The sequence below is a fragment of the Pholis gunnellus genome, assembly GCF_910591455.1.
Source record: "Pholis gunnellus genome assembly, chromosome: 4".
NCBI classification, from domain to species: domain Eukaryota; kingdom Metazoa; phylum Chordata; class Actinopteri; order Perciformes; family Pholidae; genus Pholis; species Pholis gunnellus.
The window spans coordinates 12,815,401-12,841,888 of record NC_136530.1 but is presented as its reverse complement, the minus strand read 5'-3'; the positions used below and the strand labels follow the sequence as shown (position 1 = coordinate 12,841,888).

General features: G+C 41.7%; 1 protein-coding gene across 1 annotated transcript in view; it reads left to right on the top strand.

Annotated features, from left to right (window-relative positions):
* The window catches only part of ptprsa (protein tyrosine phosphatase receptor type Sa), a 219,463-nt gene extending 194,044 nt beyond the window's left edge, over window positions 1-25,419 (top strand). The window contains exons 27-37 of the mRNA XM_079158092.1: window positions 631-754; window positions 3,336-3,511; window positions 5,466-5,585; window positions 7,909-8,063; window positions 8,997-9,282; window positions 13,028-13,206; window positions 13,534-13,660; window positions 13,821-13,946; window positions 17,394-17,548; window positions 20,257-20,392; window positions 21,022-25,419. Of these exons, the coding sequence (XP_079014218.1) occupies window positions 631-754; window positions 3,336-3,511; window positions 5,466-5,585; window positions 7,909-8,063; window positions 8,997-9,282; window positions 13,028-13,206; window positions 13,534-13,660; window positions 13,821-13,946; window positions 17,394-17,548; window positions 20,257-20,392; window positions 21,022-21,090 (1,653 nt within the window). The 3' untranslated portion in view covers window positions 21,091-25,419. The remainder of the gene's footprint in view (window positions 1-630; window positions 755-3,335; window positions 3,512-5,465; window positions 5,586-7,908; window positions 8,064-8,996; window positions 9,283-13,027; window positions 13,207-13,533; window positions 13,661-13,820; window positions 13,947-17,393; window positions 17,549-20,256; window positions 20,393-21,021) is intronic.
* The last annotated feature ends 1,069 nt before the right edge of the window (window positions 25,420-26,488 follow it).

The window sequence follows — 26,488 nt, the reverse complement described above, 5'->3', positions numbered from 1 at the left end:
AGAAAGAAACAGATGGAGCGAGCCTCAAACAGAGGGAAGCTCTGATTGCTGTAATGATTGCATGGAAATTGTTAGATCAGGTTTCCAATTGGACTTCATTCAGCTTCAGTCTCTCTCTCTGCACCCTACATGCTGAAGCCCTAACTGCAAATAACCTTCACGCCTCCATCCCTACACCAACAGAGCGCCAGGCGCCTATAAGCAAACAAGGAACCGTAATGGAATACTTAATTATCCTGACAAGGGAACAGAATATCTATCTGGAATTCTTGAATTGTAAAGAGGCGGCTCTTTTCCCCCGAGTATCGGGCCTCGCTCCAAGCCCTCTCCTCCAAGGGGGGAGAGCAGCCGCCTTCATCAATATTGTTATTTGTCATTATACACCTGCTACATTAATGATATCGATAAAGTACGGTGCGCAGCTTCCGTGAGTATTTAAACCAGGCAGTGAGCAGATTTTCATGATACCGTGTTCTTTTTTTCCCTTTGGGGAAATCACCCTCTCAATCTCTCTCCCTCTCCCTCCCCCCCTCCTCTCTTTGATAACATTCAGGTCGTACTGTTATTGCCCAGCTCCTTCCAAGGCTCTTCTGATTTCTTCTTTGTGTGTGCATGTTTTGCCCCCGCCAGTCTATCGATCCAGGCCAGCAGTTCACCTGGGAACATTCCAACCTGGAGGTGAACAAGCCCAAAAATCGCTACGCCAACGTCATCGCCTACGACCACTCCCGCGTCATTCTGGCTCCCATCGAGGGTAAGGCTCACACTCATCCTCACACTCTGCACCTACACCACCTCAGAGATGAGCTCAGCTCATTGCAGACCATTTGGGAAATCCTCATAATTACAGAGTCAGTTTGAGTAATTAGGAATTTATACTGGATAGACCGGGTGGGACTAGACAGTGAAGTCTAAACTAGAACAGTGTATAGCAGTGCAGAATAGATCACATTAAATACAATTAAGACCTTAAAATAAGAAGAATAAATACACTCGACTCGGCTGAATTATACAAGAACTGCCTTGAGTCAACGCAGTAGCTTGAAGCAAAATATCATTCAGCCTAAAATAGATTGAAATAATTTATAGTATGTGAAGTTCAGATTCAGTTCAGCAGCAACCAGTGAGTGTAAAGAACAAAACAACATTTGGTGGGAGGCCAAACGGGAGGCGAGTTTCAGCTCAGCTTGGTCCTGAGCAGCTAAGCAGTTCATGGAATCATATTATTTTTGTGGGGTGAGGCCGGGACTTGTATCAGCTCATCTCTGGACCCAGCACTCGGGGGGCCCAGCACCAGCAATTTAACCAGTGTTTTCACCGTCCCATTTGTCTCATCCGATCGGCCCCACTCTCATGACTGCCCTCTAACTGCCCACAGACACAGTGCAGAGAATCCCGCAGCGAGAAGAAACTCTTCCCCTGACTCCTAAATCTCAAGGGACGTTGTCAGAGGTAGTCACCCTTCACCGCTGACATTGTTCTGGCGTTGCATCACCAGAAGAGATCCAGACTCCTCAGAGTAGTGCCAAACTCCCGACTCCACACTACTCTCTCTTTTGTGAGAGCGAACTGCTCCGACTAGATTTCGACATCTCGCAATAGTCAGGCCAATTTGAGAGTACGACAACATGCATAACAAAATCATCCCAGGAAAAAAAAAAAATGCATCGTCCATAAATGCATAAATTAATCAAGTCTGAAATTTCTATTTTACACTGCAGTGAGTTTGCCATTAGTCGCAGCAGTAGAACAATTCATGCACGCCGCTATTCTCTGTTCACTTAGCTATGACTAAAGCCAGGGCACCACAGTCGGATTGCGCTACGTGGTATCCGTTTTAATGACATTTGCCTTTCTTTCTTTCTTTTTTCCCTTATTTCCATTCTTTCTTCTCTTTTCTTCTTTGGCCTCCCCTCGTCTCTCTCTCTCTCTCTCTCGCTCTCTCTCTCTCTCTCTCTCTCTCTCTCTCTCTCTCTCCTTGTTGTCCACACTGCGTCTCCTCTCTTAAATTAGCCCAGTCAAGTGTTTCATTGTTTGTTGCTTGAGTGAAGAGATGTCAGTCAGAGAGACGTGACTCTCCAACACAGATGCCGCCACACTGCAATCTCTTTTCAACTGACAGGATTGTAGAAGTTGGTGAAATGAAGATGGGGGGGATGTTCCGTCTTATCGCTGTCAAATGCTCAGTGTTAAACATGCTCTAATCTCAGATTATCCTGTTTCCATTTACGACATGTTGGCTTGAATCTTTTTTCTAGAACATTTTAAAATGAAGGGACACCTTGCCTTTCAGGATGCAGGACAACACACAAACCCTGATGACGGTTTTCGTCCTGCACACAACTTTGGCATTTGCTATCATGAGCAATCCTGATGAAGCACTGCAGTGAACTACATAGTTTAGCTTTGAAGTGTCCCATTACTGCTTAGAGACAGTAATGGGACAGATAGTTACATGCAGTCAGTGGAAGCAGCGTTTGGCAAAAGAGCCTACTTCTGCTATACACATCCTTGTCGTTATGTTTCCAGTACGCATTCGTCTACCCGACAACGTGGAGGCGTTCCTTGCGGCTAGATTTAGTGGACCGGTGTGCAACAAAGCATGGTGGCGGGCTGAGAGGGATGGTTGCTGGATCTACCTCCTGGCTGTTGTTACTTTTCTCTATCCTCCATCTACAAGCACACTCCATTTGTGGTGGTGGTAAATCAGATGGGGGCTGCTACAACATATCTACAGAAACCAAGGCAGAACAACAGAGGTTGAAAAATAAGATGACAAAAGAGCAGTAGAGGAAATTGTGACTGAGGCAGTTGCTGCATTTGAATCCATTCAAATGGAACAACGACTCAGGTTTCCTTCAGCTCTGCCGTAGCAGACGGGGAAAAAGGTTGCAAGACTGTTTTAACATTTCATTTAATCTTGTATTGTGTCTTGAAATTGTGTTTTCAAAACAAGCACTAAGATCTATTGGGCAAGAACAATACCTAGAATATTTTAAGTCCCAAAGGCTGACAGAACAAGACACTGCCTGCTCTCTGGACAATTCCAATGTTTCCAGCGATCTCAGCCAATTTTCACTTGTTTCAACATTAAGAGGTGTGAGAACTCATTACATGAGCAATTTACTTGTTTTCATTTTATTTCCAGTCTAGAGTCTTTACACCATCATTGATTGGGAAACAGAGTTAGTGTGTGTGAAAACTGGGAATTATCGAGGCAGATGGCACAAAAAGTGCGATTAATGAGTAAAGTTAAATAATGAAGAAGAATATGTGTCAAAAGAAGAAAAGTTTTTTTTTTTTAAATATCTTGTTTTGTTGTGGTCTAAATCTAGGTATCACAGGTAGCGACTATATCAACGCCAACTACATTGATGGCTACAGGAAGCAGAATGCCTACATCGCCACCCAGGGTCCATTACCAGAGACGTTCGGGGACTTCTGGAGGATGGTGTGGGAACAGAGAGCAGCCACTGTGGTTATGATGACCAGGCTGGAGGAGAAGTCACGCGTAAGTCCGCTCAACACATTTTTTTTAAGGGATGTTTCTTTTCAACGATCCCCTGCAGTGGCCTCACAAACCACTTTAGAACCTTAAAAGGAAATCCCTGTTTCGCAAGACAAAAGCTTTACGGTTATTTCCCAGTTTCACATCCGAATGGTTATTGGTAAGTAATCGGACTTCATTTTCTTGAGATGGATTGCTTTCAGAGAAGAGTAGACATTTGAAAAAGGTGGTGAAAGCAGCAGGGGAGGGGGATGAAATGGAGTTAACTCAAAGATGGTCTACCTGTTCACATCTGATAAGGTAGGCTGCTTATCCACTGGGAGAATCTTTGCTATCGTTTCTCTCCTTATTTGCAGTGCAGGCGACAAGCTGTTGCTTGTTCCCTTCAGAACTGAACGCTTAGCAAGTTTTAGTGCTCAGAGTGCACAGTGCAGGAAGCTAAAATAAAATGTTCTGCAACCGAGTACCACATAGTTTTTACTGTACTCGTGACCAGTACCTCCCACAACCATCTGTTGATAGTGGAAGTTAGAGGAAAATGTGCATGAAGAGCACAGTGATTTAGGAATAAGATGTCATGGTATGATCACACTAGTCCACTTTATTTAGTATTTGGGTTTTCCTTTCACACATTTATGTCCATATGTTTACACTGTTATAAACATTCCAACTTTTTATATGTGCCTTTGATATAAACACTTTATTTAAGCCAACTAACTCCAGCAAAGAAGAGAAGACAGATTCAAAGTAAGAAGGCAACAAACAACAGCACTTTATAACCAAACGAACAATCAGATTAAAATTGGCAGGTGGCATAGGGACTCTGTAGAACGCACCGTCTGCTTTGACGTTTGACAGTTTGATATCAGTTCTGTCTGTTTGCCCCCAGTGACAGCTAGTCATTATGTAAACAAAGTGCCTATCTTATGAGCATTTTTCTAAATTATGAGACAATAATGCAGGTGAGCGCTGCAAAAAAGTGGTGTGAGTGCACCCTTACATAGGACGGATCGACAAAGACTGTACTCTTCGCTATCAAGGAATGGACTACTCTAAATGTTAAGAAGCCAACTGTGATGTTCCATCCTGTCAACTCAAACCTGTTTCAACATCAGGCTCACTCACCCCAGGTGTCTCCGCTCATTTTCCCTCCCTCTATCGCCTTTCAATTGTTTTCCTATCCTCCATTCTGGCATGTGCGTTCCACTCCTGTCAAACGTGATCAGGATTAGCGGGCGGTAGAACTTGAGTGTCAGATTGAGCAAGAAGTGGTAGAGAAAGCTGGAGAGCAGCGCATCTCCCTCACTAGCTGTCACTTCTCATCTGAGGTTCGCCAGTGCGTCACACCCCATATTGAATGAATTTGGATTAAGTAAACTGACAGAGGATTGATGGGGGAAGCAGGTGTTGTCTTTTTTAGATATACTGTAGAACCACTGGACGAAAAAGTCAAAATGAAACATCCATCTAGGATTTGATTAAAAGTGTTACTCCTACTAAAGCATTTACAAGAATAAGAGTTATGAGGATCTGAAATGACAACAATTTATCAGGCTTTTATTTTGATTATCAAATTAACTTCACACCCTGATGTTTCGCATTTCTGGTGTACTTTTTTTGCTTTAAGATGTAGAGAAAGAAACACGTAGGATTGATGGTAAAATTAAGCTATAAGAATAGAGTTGCTGTGACAGTCTGGTCACATGTGTTCAGTCTGCTGAGTGCCGTTTCTCAGATTTGAAGTAGAGTGAAGATATCCTGGTGTGTCTGCCAACACCGCGTGGAGTTTAATCCACAGGAGGACTTGCTTTATGCGCGCGAGTGCATGTTATTATGTCAGACCGATCAAGGTTTACATTTTTCTGTACCCCTCCTGTCATGTGCACGATGTTTTCCAGAAGTGGAAACTCCATTTAATAGAATGTGACATAAATATCTCTCTCTCTCTTACTTCCAGATTAAGTGTGACCAGTACTGGCCCAGTCGCGGCACAGAAACCTATGGTATGACCCAAGTGACCCTGTTGGACACCATAGAGTTGGCCACTTTCTGTGTCCGCACTTTCTCCTTGCACAAGGTAGGATGATTTATCGCTCTTTCTCCCACACACATATGGTATGTACATTCCAGTATACAGAGGGCTGATTAATGGGACACACCTTGTAAAAATGACACAAAGAGTGCATAGGCAAAAATAATGATGGCATGAATCGTTTACTGTGTGTCAATTGGATGTAAAGGTATATACATATATATATATATATATATATGTAACCCTTCGTCCGCATTGTCCTTCCAGTCCACCCCTTTTACCTTGTTCAGTGCTCTCGCTGCTCAATAGATCATCTGTTTATGTGCATCTGCCAAATTGGAGCACTTACGTAAAGTGAGCAGAGGAGAAACTCAATATACATAATTGGCAGACTGCTCATATGCCCACAAATACATGCACACACACACACACACACACACACACAAATTCAAACACTGAAACACACCGGCAGATACGGAGTCTGCACACAGACGAGAACCTTCTTCGACTGAAGCGTTTGCACATGTAATCTCACATGCACACTCATACACAAACATACAGCAAAGGACACGCACAAAACCAAAATACATGCATTTACATACCTTTGAACCACCTGCATAAATATGATGCCAAACACAGACACACACCTGCAGACATTAACATCGCACATTAAAGTGCATGTAAATACAGACCTTCATGCAGAGATACAGAAAAAAAGAAGAAAGAAACACAGATGCTTGTACATGCATGACAAAACTGCCTTTGGAAGGATAAGATATTTCCAAAATGTCCCCCTTAACCAGATAGCACCACACAGACGTCACAGCTGACTTTGTAGCTTTGTAGGACTGTCAGTGGAGCAATGATCACCGGGGCAAACCAGTGACGGTAAAGATAGCAACATATCAGCAGCCACGGTGCTTTAAAGCTTGCTGGTTGACATTCAGTACCATTTACATTCTGCTGCTCTCAGCCCCCATCAAACCCACCGATGGGATTCTTTTTCTATCTATCGTCTCCCTCCCCCTTATAACTGCAGCAATTGCTGTGATTTCTCACTGAGCTGTTTTCACTTTATATCTCTCAGAGAAAAAAAATTGCTGTGTTGAATTTGTGTGAAATATGAGGTAGCATAAGCTGGCATTACACACACACACACACACACACACACACACACACACACACACAGTGCATCTATAAAGCAGCCACTGTGGTACCTATCCATATGTATCCATATGTATGTCCTGCAGTGATTCCAAATTGTGTCTACTGATAAATCCTGAATAAAAAAATATATTTTTCAGTAAAACAAGTACAAACCATATCAATGCAACCTACCTCAACTATAGAAATGGGGAATGTCCAAAAGAAAATAAAGGAAAATAAGATTTAGGTCAGTTTGCTTTTAATTACCATGCTCATTTATTCATTTATTCAGCAAGGGAAAAAAAATCCCTCTGTCAGGGAAGCAGAAACACCGCATTGAAATGCAAACGGTTCCTCCATTAGAGGATCTTCTGAGAGGAAAGAGAGGAGAGGAGGACAGAAACATGCACAGGAGAAATGTTTTTCTCTCTTCTTATGCTTCTCAAAAAACCTTCGTCTGGATCCCAGCTTGTATCTTTGATGCGTTGAGTTTTAAGGAGGGAGCTGACAGACGGCTGTGTAATGTGGGTGTTTGCTGCATGTATCTGTAGATGTTATGAGCGGCAGCAATGTGAGAGCAAGAAGATATACAGTAATACCTGTGCTGTTCAGTATAGAAATTATTGTACTTATTATATTATGATGACTCCATCTGATCAGCCCAAAAGGAAACATATGCCGTCTTACTGCACCAAAATATGTATTTTAAGGTTGAAACACTCGTCCCCTTTAGATGTGGCTGTTCAAAATGTGTAGTTTTCAGGCTTCAGAGAGCACAGCACACGTTTCTTCATTCCAATCATGACGCACAGGCCTGTCGAGCTTGATAGGCCTGTGCATCACATGCACAAACCAATACAAGGGATGTGAACTTGTGCAAATTAAGACATCTGCCTGTGTAGACATGAGAATTAGTTTTTCATGTGGAGATATTAAGGCTCAAAGAGATCTTCAGTTTGAGGCATAGCGTTTGTACTGTACAGGCCGGAAATTGTGGGTTTGACTCAGACTACCACAGTCAATGGTTGAAGCACGTTCTGTGGAAGCAAACAAAAGGCGTCCGGTAGATTAGTCGGATTGAAGGCAACTGGTTATACAGTGCACCATGCCTATAGTGGCCATAAAGCGAAACCGGCACACTAACACGCATAAAGCCAGTTGGTCGGTCATTCCAAACAAACCTCCACCACTGTATCCAACCCCACCTTTCTGTTCTTTCCAGAACGGCTCGAGTGAGAAGCGGGAGGTTCGTCAGTTCCAGTTCACGGCGTGGCCTGACCACGGAGTGCCAGAGTATCCGACCCCCTTCCTGGCCTTCCTCCGTAGGGTGAAGACCTGCAACCCGCCTGACGCCGGACCTATCATCGCCCACTGCAGGTCAGTAGCGACTTTTTTTTTTGCTGTCGGGGTTGGTTGAAATGCTCCCAACGTGTTTTTAAACTTTTATGTAACTGGAATTCATGTGCCCAAGTGGGACAGTTTTATGTGCCCCTGTGGTTATCGTGATGCCACTAGAGTAAAAATGAAGCCCTATACAGGGAAAAAGGAATTTTCATTTTTGCCATTGCACCTAGTGTGTGTGTGTGTGTGTGTGTGTGTGTGTGTATCCATGAGTGAATGATATGGCAGAGCTCCTGAGTGACTGCTATTATACATTACATAACACACATTATACAAACACATGCTCTCTTTCTTACCAGATCCTCCATCTTTTCTTCTCTCCATTGGTCACATCATCTTTCTTCTTAAGGCATCCCTTTTTTTTCTGTGCTTTTATTCTCTCCACCTCTGTCTCTTCTTTCCCTCTCTCTGAAAAGCCGCACAGTAATCCCTTCCCATCTTTCTTGCTTCTCCCTTTTGCTCCTTAGCCCTTCCTCCTTTTACAAGTGATATTTCTCATATGGCTTATTCAAATCGAAACCTTCCTTTTTGTCAAGATAAGAAGGGAAAGTCCAAAGCACTTCACAATAGAACTGAAATTTGACAGCTTGCTTTGCTCAGTCTCCATCACTGTCCTCTTGTTGTTGCTTCTGTCATGTTTGGTTGTTTCTGTATTCCCTCCCTTGCGTTCACTATATCCTCTCCAACACAATTAATACAATGTAACACCACAACAAATCACCAAGCATTACTGGACATGCATAATGTTTTAATTATTTTAGCAGAGAGAATAACCTTAAATTACACACAAAGACCCCTGAAAGTTTAATACCCTAGAAATAAGAGCAAGGGAGAAATTCAATTCTATTAAACAAATGTGTTAAAACCTTGGACTTCTCTTTCTTCTCATTCCTCTCCCTCCACCTGTAGTGCGGGTGTCGGCCGGACGGGTTGCTTCATTGTCATCGATGCCATGCTTGAACGTATCAAGCACGAGAAGACGGTCGACATTTACGGCCACGTGACGCTGATGCGCTCGCAGCGGAACTACATGGTGCAGACGGAGGACCAGTACAGCTTCATTCACGACGCACTGCTGGAGGCGGTGGCCTGCGGCAACACTGAAGTGGCCGCCCGGAGCCTCTATTCCTACATCCAGAAGCTGGCGCAGGTGGAGAGCGGCGAGCACGTCACTGGCATGGAGCTAGAGTTCAAGGTACTGGAAATGGAGCAATTTCCTTTGTGACATGATGGCTATTTTTTTAGGTACTTTGCTAAAGCTGAAGGTTTAAGCTCTATCTCTTTCTTCTTTTCAGTTACAAACCATGTATGTGTATGACAAAGTGTTTCATATCAACTTGAACTATTACTGGGGTCTTACATGTAAATTACAAGATTTTCACAGGTGACTATTTTTGAGTTTTGACAAAAACAGGTAACAATTAAAATTACTAACGTCAGTGCAAAAACTCACGCCAAGAGAGTTACAAACAACCTGCAAATCAGATCAGAAATAGCAAACATGTTAGATCAGTGTCTGTAATAGCTTTTCACTCTTTGGACTTAATCTTAACATGAAAGTCATCAAGTTAAGTGTTTAGTTTAGTGAGCTCTGTCTGAAGCAACTATAAATCTTTTAAATGAGGCTGCCAGTTGTATCTTTTATCTATTTAAGTTATTTTGAATCCCAATCCAATTTATTTGCCTTTCATATTTCTTGCTCTTCATCATTGTTTTGATTGTGCTTAATAATTGGTTCCAATAATGGCTCTTTTGATTTATGTTCTTATTCTATTATACATACATTAATATTATAAATGTATTTGCATTTTGATACTTGGACAAAACACATAGTGGTTCTTGAATAGCAACTGGAATGGTGGAGACTGGGGAAAAGATAAAAAGGATGATGACAGCAGCTGATTGGGGGACCTGGGAGAAGGGTCGTGTGAAGATGCAGTTTCTAGCAAATTGAGTTAGGACTTAGACAAAAGCAGGTTTATTTCAGCTTGTTGCTCATACAGACATAATGAAAGCAGATTGAACTAAGTGTAGAACACGGTGAGCTTAAAGAGTGAAGAACATGAGATGTACTGTATGTCTTTCCTGCCCCGGGTAAGAAGAATGGAGATGAAAACAGTTTTATCAGCCATCTATTTGTCAGTTTGTACTGCACATGCTGGCCAATACGATCTCAGAAGAGTTAGAAAGCACATTTTTTATTTTCTGAGCCTCACTTCATGACTTAGTGGCTTAGATACACACTATTTTAATTATTTTATTTTCAAAGCTAGAAAATGGAAGTATTGAAGCCTTTCACAGTTTGGCCCAATGTTCATTTTGGAGGATTTGGAATAAGCAAAGAAATTGGGTTTAATCTAGCAGGCACAAGACAAAGGATTTTGTCTGGAAGCAGCATGAGTTTAGGTTTCTGAACAAAAGAGTGTATACTTCTTTAGAGAAATTCATGACAAAGCAGTAGGTGAGGATAAACAGCCGGGCGCAGTGTTTACATAGATCTCCATTAAAGATCTTAACAATCGGCAACTAATAAACCCATCTCAGCTTCAGCGCTCCAGTCAGTATCTGCTGACCTTGAATTGCACACACGCTCACTCTCCAATCATCCATCATCTTCCCATCGCCATTCACCAATACGGCCCCCCTGCCAAGAAACAATAATAGTGCTTGTGTGTTTCTTAACTCGCTGGCGCACACCGGTGATGAAATCTCCATCGCCATCTGTAACAAGGATAATGCTGAGCTGGCGTCAGGTGTCACCCGGGGATTAATAACGTCTACACTATAGTCAGGATAGAGAAGAGAGGTGTGCGTGAAGAGGGGTGGGGGAGCTAAGTAATTAATACTTGATGATGACAAATGGAGGTGGATCGCAGGGCAAGTGGAGGGAGGAACGTTTGGCTAATGAACAAAGGGACGACTGTATGCTAACTTGGCACTAAGGAAGTGATTCGACAGAATGCTGCACTACAGGGACGGATGGGAGAGCATTGTCATACTCAGGTGGGAAACGGTGTCGTACAGAGTTAAGCTGAGACTGTTGGGATTCACAGGAGTTCAGCAGGGAGAATGAACCGGGAGGAGGGACTTGTCTGGGAGTTGTCAGACTAATGCTTTCTGGCACATGTGCGTGAATAACAAGCATGTTAGGGAAATATTGTTGCACTGAAGATGCTTGTGCACACGACCCACATGCAAGATAAGTATTAAGCAACATACAATACACAAACACAAAAAGGAACTACTGGCAATTATTTTAAGTGAAATAAAGGAATAGTTTTCAATTCAGCAGCAGAGTTTTAATTTTGATCCAAATGTAAACAAATCTTACCAAAAACAAGATTCTTTTCAGTTTTAAATTTAAATAATGGCGAAAGCTTACAAGAACTTCCAAATGTGTTGTGTTGCATTTTAGCTGCATCATAAGCATTATTAAACATCTGTTGTTTAGTTGTTTGTCAGGGTTACTGCAAGGGCAGGTTAGGATTAGGATGATCACAATTTTGTAAGCCCTAAATTGTGACTTATAACACCAGAAGTCATTATCCCTGTTGTGGTGAGACATGCCTAATGTACACTTTCAAGTGAAAAGATACACTGTGCTTTAAATGTGAAAGGAACTGGCATCTGTGACCAGAGGAACCCGACAGTTGGTGCTTCTTTGCCCTGTTGGATGAAAGGTTGCCAGGTTTTGCTCCGTTCCCTGCACTTCTGCGATGTTTGGCGGTGTAGCCGAGGGCCTCTTTAGTGCTGCCAGGCCACCTCAAGCCTTTCCAGGTGCCTTTGTGAAACACAGATCAAAGGGGGGACAGTAGCAAGGGATGAAGGGAAGAGGAGACGGGCTGGACGGACTCCAAGTGGCTGAGAGGTACTGGTGCTATAGGGAGATTAGAGGGAAAGAGAGAACCACGCTCTAATAGGAAAAAGAGAGAAATGGCAAGTTAGGCCTTGTTTACACTGAAACTCAAGGGGAAACACTTTTGATAACCATTGAGAGACGGGAAGTCCTGGAAATAATTCTGCATTCCTGACTACTTTTTAGTTTGGTCAGATGAAACTCTCTCTCCCCTCCCGCTTGCGATGCTGAAAGGGGCCCTAGACAATCTGATTAGGGTGTCTGCGGGCAAACGGTAACAAGCGAGCACACACTCACATAAATGCCTTGTTGAGACATTGAAGCCGAGAGGAGGCGATCATAATAGTGGCTGACCCACAAACTACCACTGAGGTCCCTATGACGATGATGATGTAGCAGTACAGCTTTTCCTTTTTATCATTACGCAGTCAGTGTTGGTCTCTGTGAACAACCCTTTGTGAGTCCACGTTTTATGCACACATTCCACACTGCCGTTATCAAAGGCCCTGGTGACCCACTTTTAGGCGAGTTTTTCGTACCGACTTGATCCAGAGGCTTGTTAGCCTGGGTGTGTGGCATATTTTCCGTCGTTGCATCTGACCCTTCAGGACCCCACAAGTTGCAAAAGGGGATAAAGTTTTTGAATTGCTTTCCAATAAACATGTTCTTGATCAACAATGTCCCTTTGAAGCTGTGTCATCATCGCCAAAGCAGATTTGGTTGGGTTTGCTTTAATACTTTCTGTCATTGATATACTCCTCTCTTTATCTGTCCCGCATCTGTCCTCCCCTCTCTCCTCATCTCCCCGTCTCTCCTCCTTTTATCATCCTCTCCTGCTATTCTTTCCTCTCTCTTCTATTTCCTCGTATCTTCTTTCCTCTTTGTAACTACCGTGGCTTTTGCCAATTTTTTTCCCTCTTCCCCTCACCACTGCACTTTCTTTTCATCTTCTTCCTCCTCCATACCTATCATGCCACACTTTCTGTGTGGCATTTATCTTCCTTCTGCGTTCTTTGCCTCACTCTATTTCCGTGTATTCTTTCCCTTTGATTCCTCCATCTAAACCTCCATCTTTCCCCTGCAGCGTTTGGCCAACTCCAAAGCCCACACGTCACGCTTCATCAGTGCCAACCTTCCCTGTAACAAGTTCAAGAATCGGCTGGTCAACATCATGCCCTACGAGACCACGCGCGTCTGCCTGCAGCCAATCAGAGGCCTGGAAGGATCTGACTACATCAATTCCAGCTTCATCGATGGATACAGGTAGGAAGAGGGCAGAGATGGCAGGAAATGTGCCAGCAGGAGGCATGTGTGAGGTGATTCCCTGGAAACATCTTTATTAATTCAAGACATCAATTTAACATCTTTCTCTCTGAGAAGTTAGACTCACATTTGTGAAGAGAAGGCACAGCCTATAAGGGAAATGGGGATGTGATTTAGATGGGAACGGAAGATGTATATGCATTGCTTCTGTTGTCTTCACGATTTTTAAGGTGTAAGCAGTGTAATCCCCATAAATTGCATCAGTGGTGTTAAAAATGGTACTGATTAATTATACAAGCTAAACATGAATGGTTTCACTGTATACAGGCAACAGAAGGCTTACATCGCCACGCAGGGCCCTCTTGCAGAGACTACGGAAGACTTCTGGAGAATGCTCTGGGAGAACAACTCTACCATTGTAGTCATGTTGACCAAACTGAGAGAGATGGGACGGGTAGGACATGAACACACATCTCATCATGTTATTTCTTAATATTTATTTGTGTAAGGTTTAAAGGAGTCGAAAGAAAAGAAAATGAAAACAAAAAAAGTCTTGATTAAATCATCATAACATAAATGAACAAAGGGTTTGTCTAACCATTTTGCTCAAACAGGAAAAGTGTCACCAGTACTGGCCGGCGGAGCGCTCTGCCAGGTACCAGTACTTTGTGGTTGATCCCATGGCGGAGTACAACATGCCCCAGTACATCCTCCGAGAGTTCAAGGTCACAGACGCCAGGGTAAGACATACCTGGGAGTGTTGGGGCGTGGATGTGTTGCTGGGTAACTTCTGTTGTTTGGTTGTGTAGATATAACAAGTCAAACACTTGACACCGTTTTTTTTTAATATTTTTGTATTGAATTGTTGTCAGCAAACTTAAACATCAGTCATGGATATTAATCTTTCAAGGTCAGTCCCTCGGAGGGGCACGAGGGGCTCTTTATAGATTCTCCATTTCATACTGACATTCAATAGCAACACTGAACCAGCGTGTAGGTCATGAATAATCGTATATAATACAAAGACACCACTTTCTCTGTAGGCTCATAAGACCAGAATGCAATTCAGTACCAAATTATGCTTTAATTTGCCACAATTGCACTGGCTGACCCATCCTTCACTGGAGTGTGGGAAATGTAGGAGACCAAGCAGGTTACGGAAATGTAGGTCACATAAACACAGTATTTTTTTCATCAAAGGTCCCTTTGGCTCTGATATTGTAATTTTTCCTCTGTAGTTAGATAGGTTTCCACACAAAACAAGATATCATAATGACATAATGTTGAAAGTAACTTCATTCACATATTAATGAGAATTCACAACCAAAGTGACTTTTCTTGCCCTGAACTGTTTATTGCCTACTTCACACTACTGCAGTTATCTTTTTACCTCAGGATTTCTTTTTTTGGTCCAATTAGGTCGGACATTTTGAAGCAGCAGCAGCAGCGGAACCGTAGCGCAGAAATAAAACAGCTTCCTCTTGTTGTCAAACAGGCTGACATATCCACTGATTTCCCAGGCGGTGTGGCAGCTAGTTAGCAGTCATCCTGTTGGTATTAAAAAAATGAATATATTCTATCTCCGCACACACACACATGTACTTATACACAAACTGACACACGGTGTGGAAATTAGACATAAATGCGGTTTTAAGCTGCTATTTTTTATACTTTTTATTTAAATGTTTTTAACACACAAGGACAAATACATTCAAAGCACACACACACACATTTTTACCCCCCCAAAAAACCAAACAACATGCAAACATTTTGTCTAATGCACTGTCCAGGGTTCTTTCAGAGGATTGTTAAAGGGTGCTAAATCATCAAAGCAGCCAGCAGACAGTCAAAGCTTATCGTCAGAGTTAAGGATCAAAACAGAGAGGATGATATTAGAGATATGGTATATGGAGGTGTGAAAGAAGAAAGCGTTGTGTTGTCGGTTTTTAAACTCCATATTACTGATTTTGTATGCGTGTGTGTTCGCATGTACATTGCACGCCTCTGCGCAGTAATAGCATAGACTCTATGCCTCAACACTCGCATCTAGCGAGCCAGTCACGTATTTAATCACACAATTTGACACGCCGCGTGGGCCCTCAGGTTGCGTGTTAAATTTTCCTCTCTCTTTTTTCTCTCCTCTTTCTTCAGCGTGCTTGGTTCATTGTGTTGTTGTCTTTGCCCCTCTTTCACTTTTAATCCAACCGCTGAGGCAAAATGTTTCTAGATGAAAAACAAAGGCAAGGCACGAAAGACAACATGCAATGCGTCATAGAACAGGGGCGACGCGAGATGTTGTACAAAGAGAGTCAGCATATGGCTTAGCTTACTAGAATCCAAATCAATGAATTTGTCAAGAACGATAAACGTACAAGAATACATCTTGGCTGCATCGGTGCAGAAACATATCAACAGCTAAGACAGCAACACAGTGCATGCTGGCACACGGGTCATCAGGACTTTGCATTCGGAGCACAAAGATTCAATAGACAGATTATGTAGATCCTTTGACATGTAGTAGCTGCAGATGTACCATCTGCATTCAGCATGCTCGGGGGATGGTTAGCTCACGGCAAAAAATTAGAATTAATGAATGAATAACGACGTAGTGCAGCAACCATGACAACATCCATGATGAACACTTAGTGTTATCCCAATTTGATGTATGTCATTTTTGACACGCTTGAAAAGTGAAGCCCACTAGCATTCTTTGTGTTGGCCATCAGGATTGGCCAATCATACAGGCGTCTCTGAGGCAAATGCACCTACTTCTCGTTTTTTTTATTATCTCAGTAAATGTGTTTTTTATGTGATGTTCATTTAGTAAATGATGGTCCTGTTTAGAGTCAGATAGACAACAAAGAAGGATATACTTAAGCGAGTGGCTACCCTGTGATTGGAAGGTGTTTGTATGGCCGGTTTAGTATCGGAGGCAGCGTGGGCAGAAGCCTGCAGTTAGCTCTTTACACACTGCTGTGCGTTAAGCTATTCTAAGGTTGTAGCGAATTAGATACACATTGATTGTTACCTTTCTGTCTATTTACCAATTCACTGGCTCTGTGCATAAATGTAATTTGTGTATCATTATCAAGCTACTCAAACAAGTGCAGGAAATGTGCTGCAGGGGACATAATTCTGTTTTAACCTGTTTCACGCAGCTCACATTCTTGCATGTTACATTGATTCTATAAACATACTTGAGACAAAATCACTTTTAACCTAATTTTAGAGTCTATAATTCTACCTCAACTAATAGCAGCATAATAAAATGGACAAATAGATCCCAGTTTAAATGACTATTCATCAAATTGTGCCTTCGTAGTGTGAAGAAATGGGAAGGAAATGTGTGAGAATGATACATCCTGTCTAATGTTCGTTGCACAGAGAAGTGAGAAACATCTGGAGATATGCACAACTCTTTGTTGCCTTAATCGCTTACTCTCGTGAGAAATGTATTCTCCCCAAGACAACTTTAAAATAACTTTCTTTACAAGGACACACATATTGACAGTGCATTCTCTGACTCGATGATCAGCTCTCTCAAAATATAACCGATCAATTCCCTTCTCTAGTGCGATGCCACCTGATTGTAAAAAACTTATTTAAATGTTTTGTTTGCATTGGATTCGAACGCAAGTGCACCAGTAACACAAGATTATACGAATCAATATAACATTAAATTGTTAAGATTGACATTTTGGCTAGCGGGCTTGTCAGCATGTCAAGGTTTTTGTTTTCAATTTTCATTGTCCAATCCCACCTCCTGCTCCGCTAGTCCTCCGCTCTTGCTTCTTACCTCCATCCATCAGGTCGCTCTATCGATCGCATCGCAGGATTATCCTATTCAACATGGTGTCTGGGAGAAGACGCTTGTCATGGCAGATACACTATTGATTAGCTTTAACTAAGACCTACTCATGCCACACAAAGAGACAACGGGAGAAAATAGAGATTGGGTCGGTGGTAGAGGAGTGTGGTGGGAGAGGGGAGGACACACTGTCCCTCTGTGGTGCGATGTGTGTATCGTTGTACTTTCATTTTTCTGTACTGTGTTTATCATCAACAAATGCTACACTTAGTATGATGTTACCGCATAGTAGATCTTTTATCTAGGTTGTATCACCTGCATAATGTTTTTAATTAAAAAGGTGTAAAAGAAAAACCCTTTATTTTCTCTGTGTTTGCAGGATGGCCAGTCAAGGACAGTAAGGCAGTTCCAGTTTACTGATTGGCCAGAGCAAGGTGTGCCCAAATCCGGAGAGGGATTCATTGATTTCATCGGCCAGGTGCATAAAACCAAGGAGCAGTTTGGACAGGATGGACCAATCTCTGTCCACTGCAGGTAACGGATCTCACTGCCATGTTGCATAGTAATAATTAAATCATTTAAGAGGGTTTCTTTAAAAGAGGGCCGTGATACGCCATGTTTCTAGGCACTGCAACTCAACGCCTCAAATTGCAAAGACAGACAAGATTTAATATATTCTTAAATTGGTTATTGTTTTTGCAGCGCAGCAACTCCTGCGGTGCAGCTCCAACAGCATGACAAAATACAATCCCTCCTCACCTTTTTGCCACCGCAGTACGCTACCTCTGCACCCCCACAGGCCCATGTCCTGCATAATTGATAAGGCTGTGATGTGGCTCGGCATTTGCAAAGAGGAGGCACATGAAATGATATAGCCATTCTGTTTGTTTTTTACGATAGCTCCGTGATGCATTTTTATCACTGTGGCTGTAGCTTCCAAGGTAACCTTCATCATTAACTTGACATGCTGGATTCGGGAAGAAACCGATATTTGGTAGTGGGCAACACCAAGGCCTTTGGTTTTTCTTATTCATCGATAGACCTCGAGTGGGATTCATCTGAATGAGTCGTTGCCTTTTGTTGCCAGACAATGGACATCTTTAAAAGGCTTGTTTTTGTATGCTCTGCAAGACTAGTAAGGAAAAGATATCTATAAATTCCTTTAATAAAGGCACGCACCTGTATGTCATCCATTATTCGTGGGTTCTCATGGTTTGGCATTCAGAAAAAGCTTTAAGACAACAATTATTGTTATGAATGTGGTAGTGTTTAACACGTTGAATTACTTCCTTGCTGTCTCATAAACATGGTTTACTTTTTTGACGGATTAAGTGTCACTAGTTCTCCACATTTCTACCGCAAAGGCGCCATGATATCATGAAACATGACATCACCTCCTCTGTATTAAAAAGCAATGATGTCACCAGCAGTGAAATGACCCCTTGGGAATTGCAGGATGTGTCAGGGAAGCTCCAATAAGACTGAGTTATTCCTCCCTTCTATGAGTCCTACGAGTTATTGTAGGGGGAGAGAGCGAAAGGATCGGTTATTGCAGGAGGAATTGTAGGACACGAATATTAAACTGGTCTGCAAGAGCCCCGTGACTATGTTGAATTCAGCTGCCAAATGCACAGTTAAGGCATCCTTGACACATCTCAGTGAACCCTGTTAGATTTCTTTAAGCACCATAAGAGGATTAATACAAAACGCCTTCAGCCTAGAGTGTAGTAAATCATTAAAAGTGTGTGCTGTTAATTGGGTACTTAAGTCACCTGCAGTCTTTTGCAGTAATTTTGTACTTTTTTGTGTCACTGTCTAAAGGCGGATATATCTAATTTTGGAAATAAGTTTCTCTTGAACAGTGAAAAAAAAAGAATCAGGCTTTAGGTTTCTTTGTCTTGTCACCAACATAGCCACCTCCTGCTCCTTCCTATCATCCTCTTCCTCCCTCCTTCAGGCTTTTCATCTCCGAGTGGAGAGCTTATGCCTTCCTTTTCTCTTACTCTTTCGTCTTCTGTCACCGGCCTTTCCCGTCTGTCATCCCTCTGTTTATTTCTTAATCTTCTCTCTCACTCTCTCTGTCTCTCTTTTCCTCTCCACCCATCCATCCATTTCCCCCGGCCCTCCTTTCTCCCACTCCCACCCTCTTTTCTTCTTCTTCCTCTCTCCTCCTCAGCCACTATCTAATAGACCCACATGCTTTTTGTCATTAATTGCCTGATTACTTCCTGTGAATGGGGACACCAAATCCTCTCAGTCTGCAACGGCTCGGCGAGCCTTCAGATTTGGAGAGTTGATCTTTCGAGAGAGAGAGAGAGAGAGAGAGGGGAGCTCTGAGTGAGTTTAAGAGTCCATGTGACAAGCTGTGACCGACTCCCAGGAAGAGGCTTTGGGTGGGCTGAGAGATACTGCGCCGTGGGAGGGTTGGTCATATGTTCTGCATGATACAGCTCAATACCTACTGTGTTCGATATTCATTTATAGTTAAATAATACAAGTCATATTTTGTCCTATGTCTAGCTTTGTCCCCCAACAGACACATACTTGTGGGCATACACACGCACACACACACACACACACACACACACACACACGCACACAAACCAAAAGCTAGCAGCTATAGCTTTCATTCTTCACTCAACAAAATTGCTTTGGAGGTTGGAAGAAGCCCAAATAAATCTGTTGTCATATCAATTATTGTTCCATTGGTGAAGTGGAAGTCATTTCACAGCAAAGCAGCTTAGAGAGGCAGCTCTCAAGTATTTCAGGATCCGAGTTAAGACGCGGTATTTCTGGAGAGCAGCAGCAGGCTGGGTTTCTCGACACATGGGAGGGGCTTAATGAGACAAAATGTTTGCTTGGTTGTTTGTGTGCCTGATTTGGAGTGCGTCCGTGTGTCCTTGAGGGCTCTTTTTGTGTTCGGCGAGAAGTCAAAGTGGACTCACACATGCAGATTGCGTCCTTGCCATCACCGCAGGATTTCTGGCCATCAAAGTTTTAGAACGGTTAACTCTTTGAGGCAGTCAGAGCTGCAAACGTGCAGCGCTTTACAACTAAATCCTGTTGTTATTTAAAGATCATTTTGCAGGTCTCGGTTAGACTAATATAGAGTCACAAAGTTCTAACAAAACCTACGTAATATGGGACTAGAGAAGAAAGGAAAGCAGGAATAAAGATTCACCAATTAGTCCAGACTATCTATTACCTCCTTATTCATTTACATTGTCATTATGCGTTTCCAGTGCTGGCGTGGGCAGGACCGGAGTCTTCATCACCCTCAGTATCGTCCTGGAGCGAATGCGCTATGAAGGCGTGGTTGATATCTTCCAGACAGTGAAGATGCTCCGGACACAGAGGCCAGCCATGGTCCAGACTGAGGTCAGTGTTCACACACACACTCAAAAAAACATACACGGCTTCTAATTTTGGGGATAACGTAATTCTACTATAGTTTAATGTAGTTTGGAGACTAAGTGCCATAGATAAGTTAAAAGACCTGCAGCAAGTAAGTTAAACTTGACTCAGTTCATTTACTTTGAATTGAAAAATGTTAACCTCATTATTTTGCAAACTCTTTAAACTAAAGGTGAGATTTAATGCCTCTGCGCCAGCGACAGCCGCGGCCAGAGGTATATTGTCCATCTGTCTGATCACACGTCTGTCCGGTCTGTTCCTGTGAACGTGATATCTCAGGAACGCCTGGCGGGAATATCTTCAAATTTGGCAAAGGCATCCATTTGTACTCGAGGATGAACTGAATAGAATTTGGTGGTCAAAGGTCACTGTGACCTCACAAAACAAGATTTTGGCCATAACTCAAGAATCCATATGCTAATTGTGAGATGAGAATTTCAAATAAATGTCTAAGAGAATATAAGTGATGACATTGTATCAATATAAGTGATGACATTCATGGATGTAATTTATGGCTGGCAGAGGCAACACGAGGCGGTAATTCAAATTTTCTGATGCATTTTTTCTTGCATGTTTGTGTTTCTTTCCAACAGGATGAGTACCAATTCTGCTATCACGCAGCTCTGGAGTACTTAGGAAGCTTTGATCACTATGCAACGTAAAAAGCCATCTCTTCCCCCCAGAATCCTGTCGCCCCCCTCAACAGTCTCCTGAGCCATAGAAACTTTGAAATTTTAAACGACGACAGCAGACGCCGATAGCACCATCACTAATTCAGACATGCCAAATAGGATCCCATTGTAGATTTTTAGAAGACGACGCCCAACCAACCAGTTGAGAATAATTCCAATTCGAATAAGAGACCCTTCGTGAGGAAGCGCGGAAAATTGCCCATCATCAAGAAAAGAAAACCCTCATCAGGAGTGGAAGCAGACGCTCTGGCTCAAGCTGTGGGGCGGGTATTGATCAAAGTGTCAGACTGCTTACCTTACCTCAAGTGTTTCAATGTGGAGGACATTGTAAACATTCGTGGAAATTTCTCTTCTCAAAAATATCTTTGCGATACAACGGTAACGAGCAACAGTGAATGAAGAAGAAGGCAACAGCAAAAATCAATGAGAGGCAGATGGATGTAGCCAAGACGGGGTGACTTTATTTTTTTTTTTTAAAGGGGTTGAAGTATTTCTATCAACACATTTTGTGAGTGATATCCAGAGAAATGACCAAATTGCGGTTGCCCGTGTGAACCCAAATGGTTTTTCCCGAAACTCTGGTAAGACAAAAAAATCAAAACAGTGGAACCGTAACTCGCACGAGAACACTACCATCTAGCATCAAATACACCTTGAGTTTTTTTACACTGTCCCACTGATGATATGCATAATTGTGTGGAAAAAAACACCCAACTAGTAAAGTATACATCACATAACTGCCTCTTCTCGAGCGCTAAGAGCTTAGAGATTACTTTGTCAGTGGTCTTGGGGAAGGAAGCAGCAAGATATATCTTAAGATCAGTTAGTTTCAGGAATTGTGAACGTGTGTAAAATCAGTATCCCAAGCCAGGTAACCACAGTGATGGTGAGATACCACATTAGAAGTGCCCCTGGAGGCTCCTGTCTCAGTCACCAGAGACATCGGGGAAAACCTTGACTGTCGCAAGAAGCTGCGGCCGGGTCGTCTCGCGGATGGTCAAGGTGGGAGAAATGGCAGCCGCATCCCATGATTTTTTACAATCACTCTTCTCTTTGGAACCATTGCATCATGGGGCTTCGGTGTTATTTCCACCATTTTAAACAACAGATAAATCTGGTGGGTCGAGAAGCTTTGGAACAAACGGAACAACCAAACAAGGATTGCCGCAGAGTCCGGGCTTTCTTTGTGTACAGTGACCAACGCTCATCATCATTGTTTCAAACTTTTTTGTCTTACGAGGAATTATCTTTTTTCTGTTTCTTGTTCAAATCTTCGGTCAAAAACCAAACATGCTGCTTATCTCGTGTATGCTGTAAGTGTGACTCTTGAGGGAGAGGAAACTGACGAACAAAAGATGCCAACTCTGCTAACCGCTCGCGCCGTGGCGGGTATGACTGAAAGCGCATCCATATGACAACAAGATCCAACAGTGTTTTCACCCTCTCCTTTTTTCCCCCAGCCTCCTCTATTATCATCTATTTCATTGTGTAAGACACTCAAGTGTGGCGGAGGCCTGTTGCAATTACAAAGCTGTACTTTCATGTGGTTAACAAATTGGCCTTTAGTTCCACTGTATGTGTGTTTGGTAACAGGTGGATGAACAAAGTAGTTGCTTTGGTTTTGTCCTATAGGTGGTGTCTATGTGGGTGACAGGCCATATTGAATCTCGATGCCATGATGTGATAATGAAATTCTTCGGTACAACTTACTTGCACATCCCTAAGGAAAAAAGACAAAAACCCCTAAAACATCTGCAAGTTGGATTTGACGCACTAATGTATTTGTGTCTGATTTAAAAAAAGAAAAAAAAAAAATACAAGGTTTTCGAAATTACCAAATTTTCATTTTGAGATCAGTGCTTTGGAACAGACGAGTGTACGGATTCTGTGGAGGATTCTGAGGGTGTGCACAAAAACCAGAGCGATGGACAGAACTGCGTGTAATCTTTTCTTATTTCCAAAAAAGCCTTATTGTTATTGTAACATTATGAAAACATTACTGTTGTATTATGATGACTTATTTTACATTACATAGTTGACTTTTTATTTTAGTTTCGGTTTAGTTTTTTAACAGAGATGTTGTATCCCATTTTTTTTAAATTAGCAGGAAAAGAGAAATGCTTATTTGTTCATATTACGTTGAAAGACATTCTATTTTTTCACTGTAGAAATGTTAAGTATAACATGTCTGTGTGTACGTGTGCATATATGTATGTACGTATACATATATACTGCACACTCACACATACATATATATTTAAATGCAGAATATAAAGATATATCCAAACACTTAGTATTAATGACATTTTTCTCCTCATCTTTTTTTTTATACCACCCACTTCTCATGTTTGAAAATATCAGTTTTTATTGATTTATTTTTGTTTGTGTATTCGTTTTTTTGTAATCTTAGAAACCTTGTGCGTTTCTTAAAAAAAAGTGGAGGCGATGTCAGTGCTTTGCCTGAATCACTCACCAATGTTTAACTTCTACCCCTGGGTAGATCCTGTGCCGATGAGGAGATGCCATTTTTAAACCTTGTTGAGATTCTTTATTCATTCTTTATCATTAACTTGTAGGCATTAGTATTCTTTTGATTCTTTTAGCAACTGTTGAATTATGAACTGGTCTACAAAATATCTAATCAATCAAAAAATGTCATAATTGAACTTTTTTGTTTACTAAATCAGCCCAACTTGACTTGCTGTACCTATATGACCATGTACAGACTATGACCCTCACAGTTTTTAAGAAAAATCCTCCTACGTTTTTTCTTTTTTTTCACTTTTATTATAATTTTCTGACATAATGTGCTTTTCATTCATTTTGTTAGATATCCACTATGATCTAGAATATACCTGTAAATAAACAAATATATAGAATATATGTATTTGTATCATTTGACCCTCAAAATCTCATACTTTGAGTGGGATCAGAATCACATGGAGGTTCTGCTCTTATACGACTTCCTGGTGTTTGTAAAGCCTGTTTTCGCTCCTTCTGAAATGTTCTTTCTCCAGCCCTGCTCCCTGGTCTTTAATTACCACTCGCTTTTTTCTGCCTTTAATTTCCCCTGCTAGCAGTTAAACTGGGAAACAAGCCAGCTCCTGTTCTCACACCTATAGCCTCAATGAGGGCATACAATCAGCATCAGCGATCTGCTGGTATAATTTAGCGGAGGATGGGAAGTTAGTCCACTCCTTAACCATTTGAATTGCTAATCAACCATCAATTCAAGGCCCTGTTACATTCTCATGCTCAATGTGGACATTAACTTTTCCCTGCCCCGGCATTAGCAAGGGTCTACTAGAGATAAGATGGACTTTTCTCTCTCACAACATGGAACTTCAGAAACTTGAGGGGTTTCAAAATTGATTCTTTTTTAATTATTAGACGTCCTCATCGTAAATTCTAACAATAAAGGGATTTCAAAGGTGGACATTCTTAAATGTATCCACTAATGGGAAAAACAATAGCACCCAAAGGTGATTTTCATTCCTTAAATGTTTGCTACAAAGCCCCAGTATGTCCCAAGCTGTCCAACTGCCTACAATGACATGGTTTAATCCACAAATATACCATTGTCTTATGGACAAATGCAGCTATGCTAAAGGCCATACATAGTTCAGTTGCAACATGCCATGTTGATTTATTTTCTCCCTAGAGCATTTTTAAGTGTTGTATAGAACCATACCATGTGTTTTTGTTCAGCCATGTTTCTCTGTGGGATGCAGAAAGAAATCAGGACTCAATGAAACAGAGCAGTGCAATGCAACCAAGGGAAGACCAAGACAACCAAAAACTTGCTGCAAATTCACATTTCCAGCACGTCATTTCTGAACAGTGGGAACCTTGAGATGTTTCATAATGAACTAAAATCCTGAACTGAAGTCTTTTGGAGCTCAAAAAGACCGTTAAAAATGGCCCCAATGCCAAAACTGAAACCATGGAAGTCTTTGGAAGCTTGTGCACCGTGTTACTCTTTTGACTTCATGTAAAGATGCTAGACTTTTGAAAACAAGACACCAAATTTACTGGAATATGTCGCAGAATATTTTGGGGGGGAGTTGGTGGGACTAACAAAAAAACAACACTAACAAAAAATGACATCGAAAAGAATAGAGCATATACAGTACATACAGGCAAAATGAAAAAGAACCCAATCTCAGTAAAATAGTTTTTCCTTTGTATAAGGGCCAAGTGCTATCACTTTCAAACTGTTACTTCTAACTGAAACAATAATTGGTTTAAAGCCACTGTGTATGTAGATATGTTGACTTTGTATTAAAGAAATGTTGTCTGAAAACCATTTTGCGTGTAATTTTTTGGCTGATAAAGTATATTATAAGTTGGCGTGATTCTTCAAGATGTCTTTCCTCAAGTCTGAACATCTGCCTAATGTGCCTATACATATCCGGATCTGTGTACAATATGCAAACAGCTGGTAAGAGTTATTTAACTACAATACGTCAATTGCACCGGCACTTACTTTGCACTTACATCATTCATTACCTGCATGGAACCTGCATCGAAATCTGTGCTACGAGAGCTCGCAGGACAAGTGATGAAGCACAGAGATGGTGCACTTCTTTTGTTGATAGATGGCTTGATTAGCTTCCTTCTATATTTGTCCACCAGCCTCTTTGCAAACATATCCCGATGGGTCCCTAAGCCCCTCTTCAAGCTTGATAAATGTCACCCAGACAGGTTTATATTGGTGCAGAGGTAAACCTTCACCTGGTGGTACTTGCGCTCTCATCCATCTTCAGATATTTCGTGACCTAACATTAAAATGTCCGCAAATTAAAAGGAAAATAATGCTACCAAACCTCACGGTATTTGCCTAACACTAGTTTGGATTACGGCCCACAAATTACATCAGTATACTACGGGTATCCATGAAATACTTGGTGTACTTATACCACAACAGTACAGGGGGGAAAGAAAGTGGTTAGGTTATAAGGGGTATCCCCTTTCAATAGTCTCTAAATGATGGTATGTTATGTTACCTTTTTATGAAAAGCATGCATGAGGTGCTTTAGTCAACGCTCACAGAATGTATAACAAAGCATTTAAAATGTGTGAGAAAACTGAATTATTACAGTGTAAGTCAGGGTACGCTGGCTGTAATATTTAGTGGGTTCTTGCTTATCTCTTTTACACTGTAATCACAGGTATATTACAGGCTGTAAAAAATAGTCTTGTTTAACACTTTAACAAGGTAATTACAATGGTTATGCAGGCTTTAATTAAAAAATACTTACAGTACTTACTTATTTATAGGTACAGAAAGCCCAAATGTGTTAACTACCTAGTAATTATTTCATTGCTTCCATGCAGGTACTAAGTATTTACACTGTAATAGACTAAA